General features: G+C 45.5%; 1 protein-coding gene across 2 annotated transcripts in view; it reads right to left on the reverse strand.

The window, feature by feature from the left end:
* Nucleotides 1-24,875, reverse strand: part of mio (GATOR complex protein mio) — a 534,566-nt gene that overhangs the window by 415,546 nt on the left and 94,145 nt on the right. For both annotated transcript variants that reach the window (XM_070532612.1, XM_070532613.1), the window contains exon 3: nt 21,894-21,955. In XM_070532612.1, coding sequence (XP_070388713.1) covers nt 21,894-21,955 — 62 coding nt within the window. The remainder of the gene's footprint in view (nt 1-21,893; nt 21,956-24,875) is intronic.

Raw genomic sequence — 24,875 nt, forward strand, 5'->3', positions numbered from 1 at the left:
TGTGCTTTATTATGGCTGCATTTCTGTTCCCCTTCACTGGTATTATTTTTTTCCTGTGTTTCCATATATCTATTGCCTTCGTTTATCCATATACCAAGGTATTTATATACTGTTACCCGAGGTATTTCCCTGTATCCCCACTTTCCGTTCCCTGTTTTCACTGAATACCAGAACACCTGATTTTCTAACACTAAATTTCAAATCTAAATTGTTGCCTTCCCGTCCACAGATATTAGCCAGACATTGCAAATCCCTTTGCTTGTTAGCTAACAACACAATGTCGCCCGCATAAAATAAACCTGGAAGCTGCTGTTCAACCACTGTACCCGCCTGTTTGTATGAGAGATTAAAGCTGATATTACTCCCTTCTAGTGCCCTCTCCATCCTCACCATGTACAGTCAACGACTGAATTTTCGGACATCTTCGCAGCATCGCCACGAGCCCCATAGAATCAATGTATAAGGACGTCTAAAGTTTCGGACGCTCGAACCCCCCGCCGTCCACTTTTCTGGACTTTTTGACGCGACGGAAGGTCCTTTGGCTCCTCGCACAGCGCCCTTGCGAAGGAAATCGACTTGCAGCCGAAGCCTATCACCGCTTTCAACCACAACTAGCCGAATCTAGCCATCACACACCGATTTGGTCTGGCCACGCTGGCTATGCTCATCGCCGCAAATTGCCGCACTTCCACTTCCGGCGAAGTTTCCGGAGCGGCACTATTTCGTTTGTCTGCGCAGGCCACGTTTTGGCTAGCGTGGTGTGTGGTTGCGCTGTTGTGTCAAGTGTGCTCTGCGATGCTAGGCTTAGGTACTTCGACACTCGTCAGCAAACTCCACTGTTCACAACTTGAGGATTTCACTTGCCTTCGATGGCCCCCACACCGTCTTCGTCGTCCTCGCCGATGGCATCGAAGCGCGGAAAGCAGTACCGTACCTATGGAAATAACTTTTGAACCGTTTGTTGACGCTGACAACGAGCTCAACTTCTGCGCAGAACTGACCGACGAGGGAATAGTCCGTCAGGTTGTGGGGGATTCAGAAGACTCCGATGTTGAAAATGAGGAGCCAATGCCTGCGCCGCCTACAAGCGCCGAGTTGACGCGAGCACTGCACAACGTTGACTTTTTCATCGGTGTACAGTGCTGACATGACCCTTGCTCAGATCGAGGCGCATATGATCGCACGCAACTGGAACACCGTCCAAGCAACAATCAACAAGTTCTTCAAGCCACTGCAGCAATAACACTGGCTGCCCGACAATGCACATGTACATAATAAACTGGCAGTCGGCTGCACACAGACTTTTTGAATGCCTCTTTTTATAGGTCCTTCATTGATGCTTTGGAAGGGTTTCGGAAGATTGGTACTTCGCCTTTTACCTCTAGATCCGAGAAAAAAAAGAAAAAAGGTGCGGTTTTTTGCATGCCTTCATTTTTTCGGACTGCCTGAATTTTCTGACATTTTTACGTTCCCTAGAGGGTCCGAAAAATCAGTAGTTGACTGTACATCATAAACAGCAGTGGGAATAAAGGGCACCCCTGCCTCAGTCCCTTTTTGATATTGGTGTGAATCAGCATGCGCCGCTGACACGTGTTTGTTTTGTTAGATTCACCGGCCATGCCTCTTGTGAATCGGCAGTGGCTGCGGTGACGTCAAAAGATAAAGACTATAAAAGCTACACTAACCTTTAATAAAGCGTTCGTTCTTTGCCAACTGCTTTTCGTGTTACTTCAGTGGCGACAAGGGTGGGACCCGAACCCACACGGGCAAAGCCCCTAGATGCAACTCTAACCGTACTGCAATGCAATGGCCCGGACTTGTGTGGCCGTGATGTCATCAGCGCATTTGAGCGTAACGGAAGGCCCGTCTTGAGCATTCTCGGCGAGGAAACCTCCGGTGAGCAAAATGTCCCTGACAGTACTTTGGTTAGCACACTCTTAGAGGAGTTCGGCGATTTGTTTAAGCCAGGTCTAGGGCTAATTGATCGACCAATTCGACCAATTGGGTTCCGGTCGCGAACGCTTTCAGCTGCTGAGCGTAATTACGTGCAAATTGAAAGAGAGACATTGGCAGTTGTCTTCGGAGTTACAAAGTTCCGGGAATATCTGCTCAGGAATCATTTCACGCTTCTGAGCCTTTTCAGCCCCAACAAGCCCATTCCCGCCATGGCCGCTGCCCAGATTCAGCGTTGGTCCCTCTCGCTAAGTGCCTACAACTGCAAAATTCAGTTCAAGCCAGGAAAGACGTTGATTCCTGCAAACACCCTCAGCCATTCACCAGTGCGGTAGGAGCATAACTACACTAAGGCTGCAGAAGATGACGCTCGTAAGTATGTTCTTCTGACCGATCACTTCAATACCTGTCCTCTGTCGGCGAGTGACTTGGCTAAAATGACTGTTGACGACAGCGACCACGTGCAAGTCTGCGATTACATTCAGAATGGCTGGCCAAGGTACTTGCAACCAGCTCAGGAGCCATTACGCGTGTACATGCACAGGAAAGACGAACTGACGTACAGCCACGGAATTGTGTACTGGGGCCATCGAGGGCTTATTCCAACAAGCGTGCGGCAGTCAATGCTGCATATGCTGCATGACGCACATCAAGGGATAATGGCTATGAAGAACCTGGCACATTCTGTTTTCTGGTACCCAGGGCTCGATCGGGACATTGAGAAGCTGGTCAACGCGTGTCCAACATGCATAGAATGGGGCACTATGCCTCTTGCCCGACAACCCGTGCCTTGGCCGGACACAGAGGAGCCATGGTCTAGGGTCCATGTCGATTTTGCGGGTCCTGTGGAAGGTAACATGTAGTTGATCGTGGTTGATTCCCATACGAAATGGATCGAGGTTACTGCCATGAAGACTGCCAGTTTGGCAAAGACAATTGAAGCACTGCAGACTATGTTCAGCCAGTTCGGTTTGCCGAGGACCCTGGTGACGGACAACAAGCCGCAGTTTACCAGCGAAGAGTTCAGGGCATTTATGAAGCGCAATGGCATCACTCATTAGCGGACAGCTCCCTACAAACCGCAGTCTAATGGCCTCGTGGAAAGAGCAGTACGGACTGTCAAAAACATAAACACACGCGGCAGTTTGCAAGCTCGGCTGGACCACATTCTTTCACATTATCGGCGCACTCCCTTACCAAATAGGCAAACCCCAGCTTCTATGCTTCTCGTATATCAGCCATGTTCTTTCTTGCACAACGTCTGTCACGAACAATCCCTTCTGCAGGTGCGCGCAACAGTGGCCAACCGCTGAGCAAAAACGTCTGGTTCAAGAACTACGGAGTGGGTGGCAAATGGAAACCAGGCGCGGTAGAGTCCACCGAAGGCTCACAAATGGCAACGGTAAAGACTGCAGATGGGGAGCAACATCGCCGCCACCTCGACCAGCTAAAGACCAGGAGGACCAGCGTGGGAGGAGAAGCGGTGGAACCCAAGGCCCCCATGCAAGTACCTACAACTAAAGGCAGCCAGAACACCGCGGCAGACTCGCAGTCTCAAGGACACGACAGCAGTCACAGTCAGGCTCAAGTAGGCACCGACATTCGAACGCCGTCAGATGGGCGGGCCGAAGCCGAGGTCGCTACCAGCGAGCCGCAAGTGACTGACCGGGCTGAAGTGACACTGCGTAGGTCGAAGCGGAAGCCCCGGCCCCCGGACCGCTTCACTCCTTAAGGGGGAATAATTGTTGTGAATCAGCATGCGCCGCTGACACGTGTTTGTTTTGTTAGATTCACCGGCCATGCCTCTTGTGAATCGGCAGTGGCTGCAGTGACGTCTCAAGGTAAAGACTATAAAAGCTACCCTAACCTTTAATAAAGCGTTCGTTCTTTGCCAACTGTTTCTCGAGTTACTTCAGATCTGAACTTTCTCGTCGCTCCTCATTCCTTCCCATTCAACGCAAACAGTATTTTCTAGGTAAATCTCTTTCAAAAGCTGTGACAATCGTCACCTAAGCCTTCCCCTTCCAGAATATTCCACAAAATTTTGCGGTCTACATTGTCATAGGCTCCTGTAATGTCTAAAAAGGCCACATATAACGGTCTGCTTTCTACTTTCGATATTTCAATACACCGAGTAAGAACAAATAAGTTATCATCTAACCGTCTACCTATTCTGAAGCCTTTCTGAAGTTCTCCCAAAATGCCATTATTCTCTGCCCATGCTTTTAGCTTTAATTTGATTGCCTGCATTGCTAGCCTGTATATTGCCAATGTAATGGTCAATAGTCTATACGAGTGAATTCTATCATTCACCCCCTTAGCTTTATAAATTTTATTCACTCTACTTTGACGCCAACTGTCTGGTATTAGTCTATGTTTTTTAAAGTTTTTTCCATAGCTTTCACCAGAGTTTCCTTACTTTTTGGTCCTAGTTCATTATTCAGCCTAATGGGAACCTCGTCTAGCCCTGTGCCTGTGCGATTAGGAATTTTCTCTTCAGCTCTCTGCCAGGTGAAATTTGTCAGCACCAGCTTGATTTCCACCTTGGTCTCTTTCATGCTCTTTTTTTTTTCTTAAAATACAACCTCATCATTGCCTTAGAAAGATTCGGCAGTTATTTTTCAGATGTAATTTATTGCCACTTCTCCTTCCAGTCTGTTTTAATCGTCGTGTAGGATATGTTGTTGTATTGTTGTTGGGTTCCTGCCTAATAATTTTATGTGGTTCCAAAATATTCTAGGTGCGGCCTTCCTTTTCTCACGTATTTCTGACAACCAACGCTCACTTTCACCTTTTAATTTTGCTTTCACCAGTATTTGAACCATAGACTTTTTCTCCCGGTATATTTCCCATTTACTGGTTACTTCATCCTGCGGCAACTGCGCCTTCTTTGCCTGCCTGTGCTCTCGGCATGCTTTCTGTCGTTTGGCAATCGCTTCTCGTATTTCCCTGTTCCACCAGCTTTTTGGTTTCCTTTTTCCTTTCCAATGAACATGTTGTTTCTCTTTCCGTATTTCTGCCGTTACTGCACTTATAAGCTCACTATATTCCACTCTTTATTTGGCCGTTTTCCAAGCTCTTTCTCGACTCTAGTGACAATATTTGTTATTTGTTCAGCGTTCAAATTTTGACTGGCCTATCTGCACTCCTTGCACTCTTTTCCAACTATATGTCCCATTTTCAAAATGATGCTTTTATGGTCACTGCCTATGCTGCTATACCCTTTCTCATTAATGACCATTTCTCTCAACCTGTCATGAATTCCTTCCTTCATGAGACAGTAATCAATGGGCTGCTTCAATTTTCCACTTCTGGCTACTCGCGGGCTGCCAGAGTCAGCCAGAGCGCCTTCGTTTTTCTCAGGTTGCTCCGCCCACCGCGCGACGCACTTCCGCCGGGCGTTCGTTCTGCTCGGGCTGGACGGTTCTGGCTACCCGCGGGCTGCCAGAACCTGCCAGGACGATTTCGGTCTGGCTGCTCTTTGGAAGTTCTCTGGCTAGCAGACGACTAAAAGAGGCAATGGGCGCTCGCCGCCATCTTTGCTGGGACTTCACGGATTGCAACGCGGGTGCTTGAGGGCTTACATTTACCTCGCTCAGCCAACTGACTACGGTCATCTTCGGATTTCCTTACTTCTAGCGTTATCTTTTCAGGTGCTAACGCTCCATTCCACATCGCGAAGCGGTGTGATACGAGCCATGGTGAACCGTTTGAAGCTTTTGTGTGTGTGTAGATGTGTGTGTGTCCCCTGATTGCTTCTTCACGGCGGTGAACAGAGCACCGCGCTCTCATGCGTGCATGTTATCTGCATCGTGTTCCACGCAAGTTGTAGACGCTCATTCACACATTGCGGTACATTTTGGGCTCGTCTTTCACTGGTGGCGTTCCTTTTCACATATCTTACGTGTGTATATCTCTTTTCTCTGCAGTTAGCGAAGGCTTTGCAGCTAGCCCATATTCGCTCAGTCTCTCCGTCGTATACTTAGGTGGCAGCTCGAAACCGATATGTGTTCGAACTGCAGGCCGTTGATCTAAGGATGCACTGATTGCACTCGGTACATTAGACACACGTACATTGGCTTACTGCTCTCATGATTGTGACCAATGTTTTTCGTGTGAAACGTTTCACTGGTCACAGGCGACGTGCATTTTCATGCGCCAGCCGCGTCCCCAGTTCCTTAGGGTCAAAATGAGAAGCACCATCAGCCACAACAAACTTTCTGAAATCGAAGCCCAAACAGGTCGGTGCGAAATTTTATGCGTATGAGACGTACCCGATAACCTGCTTTTTCATGTCTTGTGATGACACAGCACCAACTCATCAAAGTCGCCGGTGGGCAACGTGATCGCGCAAACAGGGATCCTCCAGCTATCGCTTTCGAGTATACAATCACGATTTCGCGTCTTGTCATCCGCCGCGTCGGAGGCCATCTGTTGCGTTGCGCAAGGCGAGGTTGGCCGAGTACGCGTCCTGTGCCGAGTCGCGCGAAAGTGATCGTATTCCTGAATGCAACCATATATTTTCAAGCTGGTAACGCATAAATGGGCCGACTACGCCGAGCGCGCGCCGGCCTCGCCGGGCGCTGCCATGCTGGTAGCATGTTTACATTTGGCCAGCTGACCAGCGTTCGATTTTGCAAACTTCGGGCAGGTTCGGGTTGTCTTGGGATCCCAGCCCACGTGACTTCCTGTCAGAACCGGAACTAGCTGGCTGCCATCTGGCTGCCAGTGGGCTGCCAGAACTCCGAAAATCGAAGAGACCCAATGGTTGATTGCCGATTTCCCACTTCCCACTTGATCTGCCCTTCACACTTAGGCCCTCTATTCAGGATAACAAGATTATGTCGCTCACAAAGGTCTTGCATTGACTTCCCGTTGTTGTCGGTATAGCCATCTAAATCCTGTATGTGGGCATTCATGCCACCTAATAGGATAATTTCAGCACCATTCCCGAAACCCCTAATATCAGCGCTTATGCATTCCACTAACTCTTTATTCTTCTCTGTGCAATTTCCGGTCCACAAATACGTAACGCCCAGCCAAGTTTTTTTTCTACTCATTGTGCCCGATAACCAAAGGTGCTCTTGACATTTTGAATTTACTCTTTTTCATTTGGCGCCCTGATGGATGAGCATTCCGACTTCTTTCCAACTTAGTTCTGTTGCACCCTTCCCTAACATAATTCTCAATCACTGGTGGCCCTTCCGAGTCTCTAAGGTGCATTTCTGTAACTGCATACACCCCTATTTGTTCTCTATTTAACTGCTCCTTAATCTCTGCCCATTTTTCCTTTCTTCTACCGCCCTGCATGTTTATGTAGCCTATTTATGTTTATGTAGCACTGCTACCTACTCTGGCCTCCTGAGCACCTGTTGGCCCCCTAAAAAAGCAACAGCGCGACCATCAAGTCGCCAGCCCACTTCTTGTGCCAGCCTGTAATTGAAGTGGATCCTGTCTCGTTTAAAAGCACCACACCTTCTCACTTCCCTGTTTAATTCGACACCCTCGAAGCGTTTCTCTCGGCTCAGTTTCCATATCACCTCATTAGCAGCTGCTATGGCTCTTTGTACGTGACACGTACAGGCACCTCCGGCACCGTGCACACCACGATCTGCTCCTGAGGGGATAGCTCGCGCAAGTCGTCCACCCCCTTCGCCAAGCGCTGGGCTAGTCCTGTCCCCTTCCTGTCTAGGACGTCATTTAGCCCACCTGCTACTACGACAAGATTGTGCACGTGGGCATTTTCTGCTAGCTTTTCTTTTGCTCGCGCCATGACAGAACCCAGTGTCTTGGAAATGTCCCTACCGCCACTCTTTTATCGCCTTTCACCCTCTTCACAATTGCTTCTGAGCACCTAGGCAGGTATGAGCCAACGGCGATAATCACCCTTTCACTCTCCCCGACCTCTCCCAGCTTCCCTTTGTCCTTTTCTGCGTCATTCAGACTTGACAAGGGCCATTGTCCCCTGTGATCCTGTTTTTCCCGCATGGCGGCCTCAAGGTAGGTGCTGCTCTTTCCAGCTAACTGCTCGCCACGTTGCACGCATTTTACGTACTTTGCTGACACTCCCTCTCCTGTCAGGTCAGGGACTGCGCTCCATTGTCACACACATTCTTGTTCACAATGGCGGCCCTATTCAGCTTTTCCTTGGCTGCTGCAAGTCTTTTTCCAACTACCTTCCGTGCATCTTGTTCACAATGGCAGCCCTATTCAGCTTTTCCTTGGCTGCTGCAGGTCTTTCTCCAACTACCTTCCGTGCATCAAGCTCCCTATTTAGCTCATTTTTCAAGCTCTTCCATTTGTTTGACAAGCTCTTCCTGGAAAGCCTCCATTTTCTGCAGCCTAGTATCGACATCACAGTGTGTGCCCCTCTCCCTTCTCATCCGTCTCCTCCTCTGGCTTGAGGGACCCCCCACGCACTGCCTGCTTTCCCGGTTTTCTTGCCATGTATTGCACAACTTTTTCTGATGCAAATACTATAATAATGCAGAGCAAGGGCCTTTTAGCAAAAACTGATACAAACAGATCCAAATCCTCAAAATGTCGCAAAACAACTGTCACCACTGTTTCAAAAGCACTCATTGCCACAGAGACCCAAGGTATGATACGCTCTCGCACGCACTCAACCATGCGGCTATGCTCTCACTTTCCCACCAAAACACGCACAGTAAAACCACTAATAGCTATTAGTCTTGCCACCTCCAAGCTACCATTTAAAGGCTACAAACACTCAACATCCCACCTGGCTGCACATGTTGAAGCACGTGGCACGAAAGGCAGTTTTCCATACCGGCAGTTTTCCAGCGCCGCCACTTAAGCTAATTCAACTACAGATTGCCTGAAGTCATTTCTGGAAGAAACTGTCTTTTTGGGCTGGCAACCTGAGTGTGACTTTACCTCACCTGGAACAGTCACAGCAGTACAGAAGCACCAGTCGGCAACGATCCACTTGGGGCTCAATGCCGCAGCAAGGATGCCGCACTTACCACCATTGTTGTTACATGCGAGTTACCTGGAAGCAGCACCTTGTATTAGGTCTAGTAATTACTGTTTTATCACGGTGTCATGCCCACCACCATTATTTGATCCACTGAACCGACGTTTGTCATTTTTAATTCACTTGTGCTCTTTTTTGTCTAGTCTACCGCTTATGCTTTTCAGCGATGTGGAAAGTTTTCCAGGTCCCTTGAGCAAGGTGGAGGCAGATGCCTTTGTCTCATGGCATGGCATGGCAAGAACTTTATTTTAGTCCAGAGAAACTAGGGTCCGAGGGCACAAGCCCCCAGGCTAAGTTGGTGGCTCCGCCCACGTAGGCACCGGTAGGCCAAAGGCTTTCCCGATGTTGTGAGCTCTCTGGACGGCCAGGAGTTGATCTTAAAGGACTTCGCTGGATATGCGCTGACTCCAGTCCTCCTCACTGTTGAGATCCAAAGCCCTCTGGTTGGGGCACTGCCAGAACATATGATCAAATTGACACGGAGTGTGTCCACAACTTTTACATTCCGCGGGAAAATCCTGGTCAATTTCGTTAAGCACAGAAGATGTGGGATAAGATTTAGTTTGAATCATTCTTAAGGCGACTGCCTGAGCTCGGATGAGCTTCTGATGGGGGGGGGGGAGGAAAAAACCTCCTGCCATCCCTATAGTGTGAGGTGATCTCGTGAAAAGTAGTAAGTGGGTCTTTGTAGGAGCCGAAGTCATCCTGGAGCAGTTCCTGATCTGATGCGCGGCATGTGAGATCTCGCACAGCAGAGTGAGCTTGCTCATTAGGATTGCAGCCATTGGGGCTGAACGAGTGGCCCTGATGAGCCAGAAACCAGACTAGGTGTGAGCTATCCAGTTGGTCGTAATAATGAGTATTAATACTGTGTATAAGTAACTTGTGTGCTTGTACTGTGACGAAGCCGGCTGAATAATTCCTAATAGCTGTACGGCAATCGGAGAAAATCGTGGAGCCTCTCCTCATTGTAATTGCAAGTGCTATGCTTGCTTCTCGGCGGCATGAATGGAGCTCGTTCTTAGTGACGCCGTGCTTATTAATTTATCGCTCTCATCTACGACGGCAATAGCGTAGCGGTTGCACGATCCATAACTAGTTGCATCGACAAAAAGAGCTGAGCTGTGTTGTTGATGCAGTTTACCCAGAATGCATTTGGCCCTGGCGTCCCTTCTGCCCTTTTTGTGGACAGGACGAATATTTCTAGGTATGGGGTCTACAACTAATTGTGTCTCCACCTCCTTGGGTATGTTGAACTTAGAGACGTCTCCTCCTTGAGGCAGTATTCTGACTTCATCTAGAATTGTACACCCTGGCTTAGTCTCAGCCACGGAAAAAATTTCTAAACTCAAGGAGGGGCAGGCTAACTTACTTGCCAAACTGATACTAAGCATGGAGAGGTGTGCAGCTGTCAAGAATAAAATTAAGCTCCTAAATGCCAGAATTGCAGCTTTGGAAACATGCAACATATCCGAACAGCAAACATCCGATGCTGTCACAACTACAACTAACTTGCGCAGCGTTACTGACCAGTTGTCTAACATTTCATCTAGGCGTCATAGCACTGAAAATCAAATGCAATGCTATAACCTTGTTTTTTGGAATTGAAAGCACCCCTAACAAAGATTGGGTTGCACCTGAACAAAATATAATGAAGTTCTGCTCAGAGAAGCATCAAATTACTGTAACAAATAATCAATCTAAATGCCTTCACAGACTAGGCAGGTACAGTGACAAAAAACGCAGGCCAATACTTGCAAAATTAACCTTTTTTACGAACAAAGAAAACATTCTGATATCAGCACACAAGCTCAAACGATTGTCATTTGCTATCAGTGAAGATTTCTCCCCAGCTACATGGCAGGCGAGAAGACAGCTCATTGCATTCGCGAAGACACAGAAAAAGCAATTCAAATTAACAGTTGACAGGTTGTATATAAACAACAAAACATACATACTTGATATCGCTACTAACTGTAATTACTTTCAGTAGATAGCTCAGGGGTAGCACATGTGCAAAGAGCCATAATCAGTCTAACTCCTACATGCCTTTCCTTCGGTATCATTATCGGTCACTAACATTTGAAGCCTCGTGTAAACGCGACCAGCTTTCTTCCTTCCTTGAAGACAGCAAATCTGGCATACTAGAACTAACTGAAACTTGGTTGTATCTGGATATGTCTGATAAAGAAATATTTGAATGTGTTTACAACTACAACATTCACAGATATGATTGAAAAGATAAAAAAGGCGGTGGCATCCTTCTAGGAATAAAAAAAAAACACTTCTGTCTTATGTTATTAACTCATACTCTAACCTAGAAATTATCTGGGCCTCGCGAGTACTTACAGGTGTATGTTACTGATCTCCACATGCTACTAATTAATTTGTTATGTACCTGCGCAGAAACATAGAATCAGTGACGAAGCTTCATCCATTTGATGCCATTTATCTGCCAGGAGACTTCAATTTTCCTCCGATCGAGTGGGTTAAGTTATCTTCATCCTGTAATACTTCAACAGAATTTATCAATTTAACTTTAGATTTTTAACCTGTTTCAGGTTGTTACGCAGCCTACACGGGGTAATAATGTCTTAGATTTAATATTCACAACAGCTCCTGAGGCAGATTATCAAATTGTGTCTATTAATGGTGTTAGCGATTATTCCTTACTGCAAGTAACTCTCAACATACCCTCATCTTTTACAAGTTTCGCCACTAAAAAATACGCGATTATGATAAAAACAATTGTAACATTATGAATTCAGAATTAGATATACTTTTTTCCCACATGCTGTTACCTTCATTTCACAGTCAGTTGATGGGGGAGAATTGCATATTCTTCGGGAATAAGATGTCTGCCGTGGTTAACCAGTATGTCCTTCTCATTAAGATAATCAATGATAAATCTAACCCATGGCACACCAGATCCCTACGCTTACTGAGAAACAGGAAGAAGTGCCACTACAGAAGTGCCAAGCGCTTGCGTACGCAAGCAGCTTGGGACACATACAAGGAAAGCTTAAAAATTTATTGTTCTGCCTTGCCTTCAGCTAAAGATATATACTACACTCATGACCTACCATCTCTTCTAAAACCTAATCCCAGGAAGTTCTTGCACATTATAAGCCCAGATCAGGACGACACTAACATTTCTTTACACAACAATAATAACACTCGCATTCCAGATATTTACTGTGCTTCTACTTTCAATACTTATTTTTCTTCTATATTCACCACAGAAGATCAGCTTGATCTGCCAGATGTATCGAAGCTAAATTAGCAATACATGTCAGCAATTAAAATAACAGTTGAAGGTGTTGCATGCCTGATAAATAACCTATATCTAACCACATCGTGTGGCATTGATGAAATTATTTCTAAAATTCTGAAAAACATCGTCATAGCGTCTAGTAAAATTCTGTCTCACATCTTCAGGCAATCTTTAGAGACTGGCGTGCTGCCCTCAGACTGGAAGATAGCAATGGTCATACCCATACTTAAGTCAGGTAATAAACATGCACTGGAAAACTACCATCCAATATCATTAACATCTATAAACTGCAAAATGCTAGAACATGTAATTGCATCAAATGTCAACAGTCACCTGGAAGCCAACAAATTTTTATTTTTTAATCAACATGGATTTCGGAGAAACTTCTCTTGTGAAATGCAATTATTAAAATTAACAACTGATTTGCATACTAACATGGAAGAAGATCTACAAACTGATTGTGCTCTTCTAGACTTTTCAAAAGCGTTTGACCTTGTAGAACATTGCCATTTGATTTTGAAATTATCTGCTCTTAGATTCTCTTACAGTAACATGGATTCGCAATTTCCTTTCTAATCATTAGCAATTCACAGCAGTTAATAATTTTTCCTCTCCTCTTTCGCATGTTACTTCAGGTGTTACTATTTAATATTCAGGTATTACTATTTCTAATATACCTTAATGACTTACCCAATAACATTTTCTCCCACGTGCGCATTTTTGCAGACAACTGCGTTCTTTATCGTTCCGTCAAATGTGCTGATGATCCTACAATCCTCCAAAAGGATATAGGACTTATTTCTCTTTGGTGCAAGACTTGGCTAATGAAGCTTAACGTTTCTAAATGTAAAATTATCTCTTTTTGACGCAAGCATGCTAAATCTACGTTTCTTTATCACACAAACAGCATCCTTAATTTCCATGATACTCAATATAAATATCTTGTGTTAACCTAACTTCAACTCTTTAGTGGTCAATGCACATTGCATACATATGCGCCAATGCTTCGAGATCATTAGGGTACGTGGGATGCAAGTTGCATAATTCTACTAAAGACATTCGAAAACTAGCTTAACTAACATTTGTTCAACCTAAGCTTGAATACGCCACATCCGTCTGGTCTCCCCATCAGAAGTACTTGATCGAAAAACTCGAATCTACTCAGAATAGGGCTCTGTGTTTTATTTCATGTTGTTATGACTATAACAAAAGCATAACACAAATTAAACTCGACCTCCCACTGCATCCATTGCACGATTGTCGTAATATAGCCCTGCTATCACTATCTCATAAACTTGTCCATAATACAGTGCCGTCAGTTCTGGCTCTTGAAACTCCTCATTACAGGCCACACCGGTTGTACAATCAGTTCAATTTCATGCGCATCTACGGAAACACTAATTCATTTAACTACTCCACTCTTCCAAGGGCCATTCGCCTTTGGAACAATCTTCCTAAAGCCATTGCTTACGAGAGTGATCAGGAAAATTTCCGGCATCTTCTAACAACCCATTTTTCAAACTCTACATATCCTAACGTGTTATTTTTTGTTGCCTTTACCCTTATTATTGTGCTACTATCCCTTAAATACTCTTTTGCTATAGCCAAATATGTCCCGCTCGTTCTATAATTCTACTGATCATATTTTACTTGGTGAAAGTTTCTTGTTCAGTTACCTCTCGCATTCAAAAGCATTTGGTTTATCCATCGTACAATTTTAACCCCACATTAATGTACAGTCGCCGACCGATTTTCTGGACTCCAAAAATTCGGACATGCCCGATTATTCGGTCAGCTTCGCGGCACCGCCATTCTCCCCATAGACCATAATGTATAACAACTGCCGAAAGTTCAGACACCTTGCAACCTCTCGTCCGATTTTTTGGACACTCCTTGAGCCAACTCAATCAAGGGCATCATGCACCGACTCTGACAGGCGCATAGTTCGACTTGCTGAACGCCATTTTTGTTTTGAACGGAGCCTCCTTGCAGCCCCACGAAGTGGCGCTACTGGAAATCCCCGCTCATCATCATCATTTCTGCCTGGTTCGATAGAGTGGCCGTACAGCAGTTCCGGTTTCAGCTTAGTAAGCCATGTCAAGACAATCCAGCAGCTGATTTGTTTGTTTCGCGCACGACGCTGCGAGCAGAGGCCAGGCCCCGCACACTCTCGAGTTCAACAAATGGCCACAGAGGGCAAAAAATCAATCGAGGCGTGTTTTAGCGTAAGCGCGTAAGTGGAGCTAATGTAATTTGGTTGCATACTTTAATTTGTGCTTTTTCTGCTAGGGGCGCTGAACATGCTGAATTTTTTACTTTACACAAACCATTGACATAAACAATCAAGGTGTCTAAGGATTTTTTTTACCTCAGGCAAATAGGCAGCTGATATTTTTTTAATTTGATTGTTGAAGCTGCTTTCTAGTCATAGCGTCAAGGTTTTTGTACTTGATTAACCACCGACAGCTGACAGCATATTGGTATCGATGTGTTTCCTGGCCATTGGCGTTCGAATACTACAGCGGTAAAACATTTTCGAAAGCATGCTGGTTCCGTCTGCGAGTCATTACATAGACTTGCTGTAAAGAGGTCTACTCTTTGCAAAAAAAAGTGCCTCATTTTGTTTAGGCGTTGATTATCATAATGAATGCGGCGGAGGTTGAGGGAGTACGCTTGAAGGTACGTTTTTATGCCGTTGATCTCCATAACACCGTAAGTACGCAAATCGATGTCACAGAACACCCGATGCATCACTGTGTGTTCTCCGTCATCGCTTGTTTGCTGTACGCTTACTAATTCTTCATTTCTTCTTCAAGTGTTGTATCCTCCTTTTGTCCTTGTTCTCTTGTGCTTCACTTACAGTATGTCGTCCCATCAGCTGTAATGCGCATTTGCAAAACCAATACGTTTGATAAGATGCAGTGGTTATCATAATTTCACTACACATGTATTAAGCTGGCACATATGGTTCAGATACAGATACCTGTATGCGGACTTGCATGACGTTGATGCGGAGATTAGGATAATTATGACACCCGTAAGGAAGAGTCAGCTGACGGCCGTAAGCTGTTGCGTTCTTTCTGCCAAACTACCCAGCCTGGTAGTGCTGTAAATATGCTGTATAAAAGTGACACGCGGTGACAGGGAAATTATTATACTTAGCAGCGGACCGTACGTTTCACAGCTTAGGTCTTCTTTCTTGTGCGTTTGTGCTACCCTTATTAATGAGCCATTTCTTGACTATGTTCTTGACTATGTAATCGCGTTTGTGTGGATGCGTAGACGTGTGCTTTTTGTTGTACTTGTAAAATACAAATAAAATATTTTCAGGCTTACTCAATCTTTGGTGTCGTGTGTGTTTATTCCAGTCGAGGCCATCATGCCACCTGGAAACCGCATTCTGTCAGTAGCCCTACACGAAATGCAACAGCTGGAGCGCGGCGGCACAACTCGGTGAAACGGCGGCGTAATAAACGAAAAACTGCTCGGAATGCCCTTAAAAGTCAGTTCAGAGTGTGCCTTAACTCCATATGACTCAGCGCTAGAAGTATTCTGCTGCACCTCGATCGTACTCCCGCCAGTTTGGTTGCTGTGTGGCAAACGTAGAGCCTACACATATATGTAGGCGCTACGTTTGACACACAGCAACTAAACTGGCGGGAGCACGATCGAGGCGCAGCAGCCAGAAACCTAGTAAAGCCACAGAACACCTGGTAAAGCGGCCATACTACTGTGCAAAACCCCGTTTCCGATGGATGGATGGATGGAAGGTAGGAGCGTCCCCTTTGAAACGGGCCGATGGCAGTTGCCACCATGCTCAGATTTTTATTTTGCCTTTTATTTTTATCTGTGTTGTGTCTTATTGAATTTCTCGATTTTCTTTAAATACGTCTTCCTACCCTTTTAACCTTACGTCACCTCTCTGCTTTTGAGCCACCAATCCTCCAATCACCTTTTGCTAATTTCCACCGCATATTTATTTACATGACTATCATTATCTCTGAACCCTAGGGCCTCAGTAAGGGTGACTGTGGCCGCATCGACATCGGGATTGATACCAACACATTTTAGTATGAGGTGTTCCATTGTATACACACAGTACATGTGTCTTCTTCTTCGTTCGTCTTCTTTGTTTCCTGTAGCACAGCGCCACCTGTGGTTGCATACTTTAGTTCACGACGCCACCGCTACGCTTATTTCCGTAGCACTGTGGAAGGTACAGTTTCCCTTCTCTAAGTTTGTATAGATGTTCTGTGAGCAGGCCACGTTTTTCGTTCGTGCGACTGGTGTCGGCACGGTGCTGTGTCGAGGTTTCAATGAACCGACGCGGCTTACAGAAACATCGCGTCAAGTGTCTAATGGCACCAACAGTGCCCGCGCAGACGGCGCTGGGGAATGCCGGCAAGCGGGTGCCGGGAGGCCTAGGATTTGTCACCTTCCGATGTGCTCCCTACTGACGCGGAAAATGTTCTGCCGAGACCTGCGCAGTGGTTGCATTGCGATTCTGGACACCGTCTCATTTGACAGTTTCACAGGTGCTGACACTGCTGTACTGACATGCGCAGAACTCGACGACGGCGAGATCATTCGTCAGCTTTCTGCTGCACCGCCGGACGATGACTCCGAGTTGGAAGATGACGCACCATGTGCTACGCTGCCATCGCATGCGGAGCGTGCACAAGCAGTGACTGTGCTTTCAGCCGCCTATAGTGACCGTACGACCCTCTCCGAGATTCAGGCTTATCTGATTGCACGTAAACGGGACAGCGTGCAACGACGCACTCACGATTTCTTCAAGCCTACTGCCGAGCCCGAATAAGTGCGTGGAAATAAAGGATTTCATTTTTTTTTTTCTTAATCTGCTTTTTCGGACACCTGTTTATTCGGACATTTCCGCAGTCCCCGTGAGGTTCAAATAAACGGTTGGCGACTGTATATCAGCACATTTCTTACACTGTATCTTTTATTATGTATTCACATATGTATTCTAGTTTTTGTATAACTTTTGAGTGTACTCTCCCCCCCTTACATTATGCCTCTAGAGGGCCTGTAAGGCATCTTTAAATAAATAAATAAATACCCATTTTTTTCGTCGAGAATGTCCTACTACGAGATGGCGCGCCAGAAGTCCTCATTACTGACAAAGAAACGGCTTTTACAGCTGAGCTTACTCAAGCCATCATGCAGTATAGCCAGACAAGTCACAGGAGGACCACGGCCTACCACCCACCGATGAATGGTCTAATGAAACGTCTGAAGACACTCGCCGATGCACATCGACGTTGAACACAAGACGTGGGATGCCGTCCTGCCGTACGTAACCTTCGCTTACAACATGGCTGTGCAAGAAACAATGCAGATCGCACTATTCAAGCTTCTTTATGGAAGGAACTTGACGACTCTTGATGCCCTGTTGCCGCATGTTAGCGACGAAAAGAATCTCGACATCACCACCTATCTCCAGAGTGCCGAAGAAGCCTAGCAGCTCGCCAGCCTACGGGTCAAGAACCAGCAGCATACCAACAGCTGACACTACAAGTTTCGACGGTGTTACATTGAGTACCAGCCCGGCGACCGCATTCGGGTTTGAACTCCAACCCGCCGACGAGGACATACCGAGAAGCTTCTGCGATGCTACTTCAGATCGTACAAGATCATCCGACGTATTGGCGCACTGGACTATGAGGTCGTGCCAGACGGCATTTTGCAATCAAAGCGGTGCTGCTCACAGCCAGAAATAGTCCATGTTGTACACCTTAAGCCCTTTTATAACGCTAACTTTGGGATTTTGTTTTCGTAGCATCAGGACAATGCTTTTTAAGAGGGGGCATTGACACGTGCACTTATTTATCCTTTTCTCAGGGACTGCATTTCAGCCACTAACAACTAAAGGTTATCGCTCAACACCAGACGGGCCTGCATGATTGGAACTTACTGGAATGCTATTGGAAGTTTTATGCGTTGTCTATTGTCACCAAGGCTTGTGTAATCCGACTTTATGCGCAACGCGAATCGTGTAGTACTTTCTGGAAGACACACGGGCACCAGCGATTACTCTGGAAACTTAGATGACTTCTGTATGAAAGCCGACATGCTTGACCGGCAGATAAGGTTTTCCACGGTCGCAGACTGTGTTTGCTACTATCACAGTGCTCCGAGCGTAACTTGCTTTTGTGGGCGCAGGTTCGCCTAATAAAAAGTTAAGCAATTGACAATTTTGTTGCTGTGTTTTTTTTCACCATCCCTACTATGTGACAATATGTAGTAGCTTGTTTCATATTCATATAAAAAGGTACTGCAACACACAAGTATTACTTGCTCACATAATTTAGTTATCAAAATTAGCTTTATGTTATTTTCCAGCCAAGATATGCACGTGATTTTAGCATATGTTACCCAAGCTGTGCTTTTGTTTTAGACATAACCTAGTGCACAGAATTGCTAAGTGGAAAAAAATGAGCACCTTCTTTAAGCCCTTGAAATTGCAAGCTTTCTAGCTGTTATGACAGTACATATTGTCCAGGAGCCATATTTTGTAATATTTCACTTAATTTTCCATCCTCTCGCATTTCATACTTAGCTCGAATGATGCTGTAAAGTCATAAATAGTAAAGTCAGTAAAAATGGCAATTTGCTTTGTTATATCGAAATATCATTGTACAGTCGAACCCAGATATAAATATATTCAAGTGCCACGAAAATTCTATTGTTATAAGCGATAATTGTTGCAACTGGGTTGCATGAAAAAAAAATCAAAATGGGGATGTTGTAGCTCTTTCGAGAAAACTATAATGGTGGGGAGGCCAGCTCTCCTCCCCACCACCTTCCTCCATCCGGCTTCTGATTGTGTTCGCTTGTTTAACTGTTGAACTCTGCTTCCTGCATGCTCCGATTGCATGTTGTTAACAAGCTGTGGCTGTTGACGTTCCAAGAATGGCACTGCTATAACAATTGCAAACAGGGGTCACGGGTGGCATGTGACATACGAGCTCCACCGAGGCATCGCTTTGGCGGCCCCAAAAGGTTCCTTTTTAAAAATGCGAGAAGGTTGCCATGGCAGAATCTCAGCTTAAGAAATCCGGAAGAAATGCTGGGACGTGATCGCCACAAGCATCTCGCCATGTACTTTCCACTGCTTGCACGAGAAAACTGCATGTCCGTCAGCCCTGTTTGCTTTACACGAAGCTTGCCGACATCCTTCTCCAAGGCATCCAAGTGCTCCATGTTGTGAAGCGGACAGTCCCTCGTGAAAACAAGCCCAAGATGGACTGAATCATCTACAGCACGTCCCGCTCACGCGGGGACAATGTTGAAGCAGCCTGCCCTATCGCGTCAGCGCTGCTGTCGTGGCCATCACTGTCGCTGTCCAATGCAAGCATGTTTGCGACGATCGCTTTATCGGTTAGAAGCACTACACTTCCAAATCTATAGCTGTGCGCTTTCTTTTCACCGGCAACATTGTGCATTGCCGATGATAGGGGGGTGGATCAGCCATCTTCCATTTCGGCAGCAAGTCAAATGAGGCTGAGAAACAATGTGACCAGGAGGGACTTTGACACAATGAACAAAGACAAGCATGAGCCTTAATCTGTTAGTAGAATCACAAAGAATGAGGGCCGAGCGAGCAATCTGGGAGCAGTGCCGGCAGTGTTGTCAGTGCAGTTGGTGCAGTCCATTTTTGTTTCGGAAGGTGGCACGACGCAGCCCATTCGTGTTCAGAGGGGTGGAAGGGCAATGGGAGAGAAACGTGCGGCGGCAGTCGGGGTGGCGAGCGATCGTGCAGCAGCTTGCATTTCACTTTTTTCTTTTCAAGGATTTCGCATTCTGTTACCTTTGAGCACAGGCAGCCAGCAGCCAAACTTCATCGTTATAACCGATAATGTGGTGTGGGGACATTGTAGTAAGCAGGTAATCTCCCCATAGAAAACATACAAAAGGTGATGGTGCAGCAGCTTTTTGTTTTATAACTGATATATTGTTAAAACTGGTATCATTATAAGTGGATTCGACCGTATTGAAATTCAACATTTTATGCAAATAAGTACAGTCGCCGATCGATTTTTCTTAAATGGAAAGGGGCCGCAGAATTTTCCGAATTAGTGGGCAATCAAAAAATGGAAATTTTAATGAGAGAACAATTAATTTTAATGAATTTGGGATTTGGTGACGAATGATACGGTTTCATGCTATGTCGACGATATCTTCACATCGGTGGTACGAATTAAGCAAAGCAAGCCCATCTTTCGCAGGCACACTGCCCCTGCAGCTGATAGTGTCACCCGAGTGCTTTGTCTGTCTCCTGCTTCAGTGGGCCACTGAGACTCGGAGATTACACATCCTCCAATACTAAGTGTGGGAAGACAGCTTACATGATGCCACGCCATCTTGGCATGCCCACTCGTTCCATACATGACAGACGACCTCTAAAGCAGGGTGCATGACTGTGTACGTGCTCAGCCACACTTACAGCCATGCGCAGCCAAGGCCGAGACATGCACCAACTTGTCCTCCTTCTCCCTAATTGCCCGTCGTGCATGCTTGATAGCATTATCGTGAGCTCACTTCCTTCGCCCTTTCCCTTTGCTCGGGTGGGAAGGTGGCACTCGTGAAGCCACCAATTTCATGTCTCACCCTTGCACCTAAAGCATAAAGTGCGCAGGGAATGATTGGATCTTATTGCACTTGGACTTTATATGGAACATGTTGCGGCTGCACTTTGGCAGTCGCTCTTGTCATATCGTGCACGATTTAAGAGGTGCATTTGCAAGCAGCTTCTTGTAATTCAATCATTTGGCCATCTGCATCTGTGGAAGTTTCCATTTATTCTCTCAGCATTCCTTTGCAGCGGAAGTGAAATTTCGTTATACTGAAATTGCATACAAACACACTTCGTTATATTAAGGTTCTAAATATATGTTGTTCTATGGACAAGAGGCTATAAAAAGTTAAATAATTCATTACATAGAGAATTTTGTTATATTGAGGTTTAACTGCATTAAAGATATTCATTTCTGGTGGACCTCTTGATTGATGTGTGCCCTGTTAAGAAGAGTTCCGAACATTCACTGACTCAATGTAGTCCTGCTCTTCTTTAGTAGCTGTACCGATGCTGTATGTGACAAGGCGCTGTATACAGGTGCTGCTTTGTCAAAAGCAACACATCAGCAGCAACAGTCATGTGTGTGATGTGTTCAAACCAATGTCATGTGATTGCATGTCTTGGCTAAAGAAAGCCATGGAATAAATGTGTCTGTGGTTCATTTTTTCCTTCACTGATCTTGTAGTTGCCTGGCTAGCCTACTTATGTCCCAAAGCAGCATATTAGAGATGCTGCAATGGAGAGGCTCCGGAATAATTCTGGCAACCTAGGTTTCTTTAAGTGCACCTAACTGTGAGCATTTTTGCATTTTGCCCCCATCAAAATGCAACCACCCTAACCAGGAATTTTCTTCACAATACCTGGCTTCCATCATATTCAGGCTCACTGGACAACAACATAATGTTAGAATGGCACTAATATAAAATTCACTTACCTACACGTTCTGTTTGCTGTACTTGTTTCTACCGTCTTTGGCAATCGGTGATTAGTATAAGCTTTATACCCAAAAGTGACATACTCGGAATGCTCCATATGAGTATGCGTATACTAGGTGAATGCTGTCAGCTCACCCTGAAGTACTCCAGGTCACTCTGGATGGCCAGTGGCTCAGCACCTGGCAACACATCTCGATCTGAAGACAAGGGGAGACACACACACACAGCCAAATGAGCACAACAATCTCGCACGTTGGCTGGGCAGAGAGCAGAAAACACGGCCAGAGTGGTCAGCCCGAGTAATGTGGTGACGTGACAACTGTCTCTTTTCAGCTGCAATCACAGTGTCACTGTGTACTGTTGCAGATACATCTTGATGAAGGCTGTTACCATGGCAATGATAATATAAGATGTTCATACTTGAGCTGGCATATTCCACCTACACAAAGTTTCACCAACAGCATCACCATGACACCAATGCAGTACAGGCAGCAATGCCTCATGAGGCTGTGCAGTGTGCTATCGTGCATGAGAAAAAAATAAACCAACACCAAAATAAAAAAAGCAAGACCAGAGCAAGAAAATCGTTGAATCAAAAGCAGGTCCTGTGCACACAACTGTGACTGTTTCCTGCAGGTCATGCTGTTCCAGAGAGAGTAATACTGCGCATAGAACCATGGTCTTAAAGCAAATCTCCTACATTTTCCTTTACTCAAGAGCAGTTAAACCTCAATGCAGTGAACTTCAATGTAATAATATCCTCTAGGTACCGCCCGCCCGCCCACCCGCCCGCTTGTCCGTCCGTCCGGCCATCTATATTTATTTATTTATTTATTTATTTATTTATTTATTTATTTATTTATTTATTTATTTATTAGTATACCTACATTTCGCCCATTTTGGCACTGCCATAGGGAGGGAATTACATAATGAAGACACACAAAGTGAAGACACATACAAATAAGAGAGCATCCGAGAAAAAAAAAATGCTCAAATTAATGCTCAAGCTAACATTCAATTTTTTCATAACTTGATGCACATAAAATATTCTTTATTTAAACTTTAATGTAACAAAGCACGTTTATCTGCGATTCAGATGCAGCAAACTTTTCCTGTGGTCATAAAGCAAAGCAAAGCAATGAATGGAAGCAGTATTGCAAATGCCGGAGGCAAAATGATTGAATTACATGCAATTGCTTGTGAACGCATCACGACCGTGTCACTAGGCGAAGCCACCCTCAGGTGCACATTCTGACAACACGCCGGGTACAAGCTTATGCAATAAAAAGCTACTGCTGTACTTATATGAAGCATAAAAGGAGTGTTGCAGTGGCCCGCGTAAGTTTGAAGCGGGGTGCAAGCGACAAAAAACTTGCTGCAGAAATGTGTTGAATACTCACAAGGCACGGAGCGTGTGGCCAACGTCTACACACATTGCACAAACATTTGTGCACAGCTTGATAGGACAAGCTGCAAGGTGCTGGGATACAAGTTTTGCCAATGCTTAGTCATGATTGCATATCATATTGACCGCAAATAAAGACGGGGACAGAGGGAGAGAACACATAAACAGCACGGGCGGTATACGACAGGGCAGGCGATATAAGCGGGGCGGGTGATATGCAGAAAACACCAACTAGGCCAAAGTGAAGTTCTTCTGAAGCTTAGTCATGAGCTTCCCTCCGACAATGAACTATGGAAACAACCACAGAGAGACCAATGTGCCATGCAAGAGTATGTTTACCTAGGCATTAGTCACAGGAAACCCTTATCATGAGTAGGAAATCTACAGAAGTATAAAGATGGGATGGAGAGCACGCCACAGGCATTACAGAGTCATGACCAGCAGCTCACTGCTACTCTTGAAAATAAAAGCACACAATAATTTAATTCTGCCGGTACAATCAACTTTCATTAATTTGACCCTGACAGGACTAATGAAATTGAACAAATTATCCAGCAGGTGGGAAAAAAAAAGCCTTGCGTAATAAAGCAGACGCGCCCCTGTGTTTGTGCCGACTGAAGAGGAAGAAGAACCGTGCCATGATCCCGAGCGGGCCCGTGCTACGCACAGCCCTTGCAGTGCCTTTATATACCCAGCGTTCCACAACGTTCCGAACGACAATAAACCTTGTCGCATGTGGCGGCGGCGGCAGCAGCAGTAGCAGCATCAGCCTATTTTATGTCCACTGCAGGACGACGGCCTCTCCCTACCATCTCCAATTACCCCTGTCCTGCTTTAACGGATTCTAACTAGCGCCTACGAATTTCCTAATGTCATTGCGCAACCTAGTCGTCTGCCATCCGTGACTGCACTTCCCGTCTCTTGGTAGCCATTCTGTAACCCATTCTGTAGTTCAACGGTTATGTAACCTGCGCAGTACATGACCTGCCCAGCTCCAATTTTTCTCTTAATGTCAATTAGAATATCAGCTATACCCGTTTGCTCTGTGATCCAAACTGCTCTCTTTCCCTCTCTTAACATTATGCCTAGCATTCTTTGTTCGATGACTCTTTGCGCGGTCCTTAACTTGTTCTCAAGCTTCTTTGTCAGTCTTTGCCCCATTTGTCAGCACCAGTAAAATGCACTGATTATGCACCTTCCTTTTTAATAAATGGTAAGCTTCCAGTCAGGATCTCTCAGTGTCTGCCGAATGCACACCCCAACCCATTTTTATTCTTTTATAATTTTCCTTCTCGTGATCAGAGTTCTCTGTGATTAATTGTCCAAGGTAAACGTACTCCTTCACAGACCCTAAAGGCTGACTGGTGATCCTGAACTCTTGTTCCCTTGCCCGGCTATTGATGATTATTTTTGTCTTGTGCATATTAATCTTCAACCCCACTCTTACAATCCCTCCGTTAAGGTCCTCAATCATTTACTGTATCTTCTCTCTAGTGTTGCTTAACAGGCCAACGTCACCTGCAAACCAAAGGTTGTCGAGATATTCGCCACTGATCTTTACTCCTAAGCCTTCCCAGTTTAATAGCTTGAATACTTCTCCCAAGCATGCAGTGAATAGCCTTGGAAAGATTGTCTCCCCTCATCTGACCCTTTTCTCTATAGATATCTTTCTACTTTTCTTGTGTAGAATTAAGGTAGCTGTGGAATCTCTG

The sequence above is a fragment of the Dermacentor albipictus genome, chromosome 1, assembly GCF_038994185.2.
Source record: "Dermacentor albipictus isolate Rhodes 1998 colony chromosome 1, USDA_Dalb.pri_finalv2, whole genome shotgun sequence".
In the NCBI taxonomy this organism is placed as follows: Eukaryota; Metazoa; Arthropoda; class Arachnida; order Ixodida; family Ixodidae; genus Dermacentor; species Dermacentor albipictus.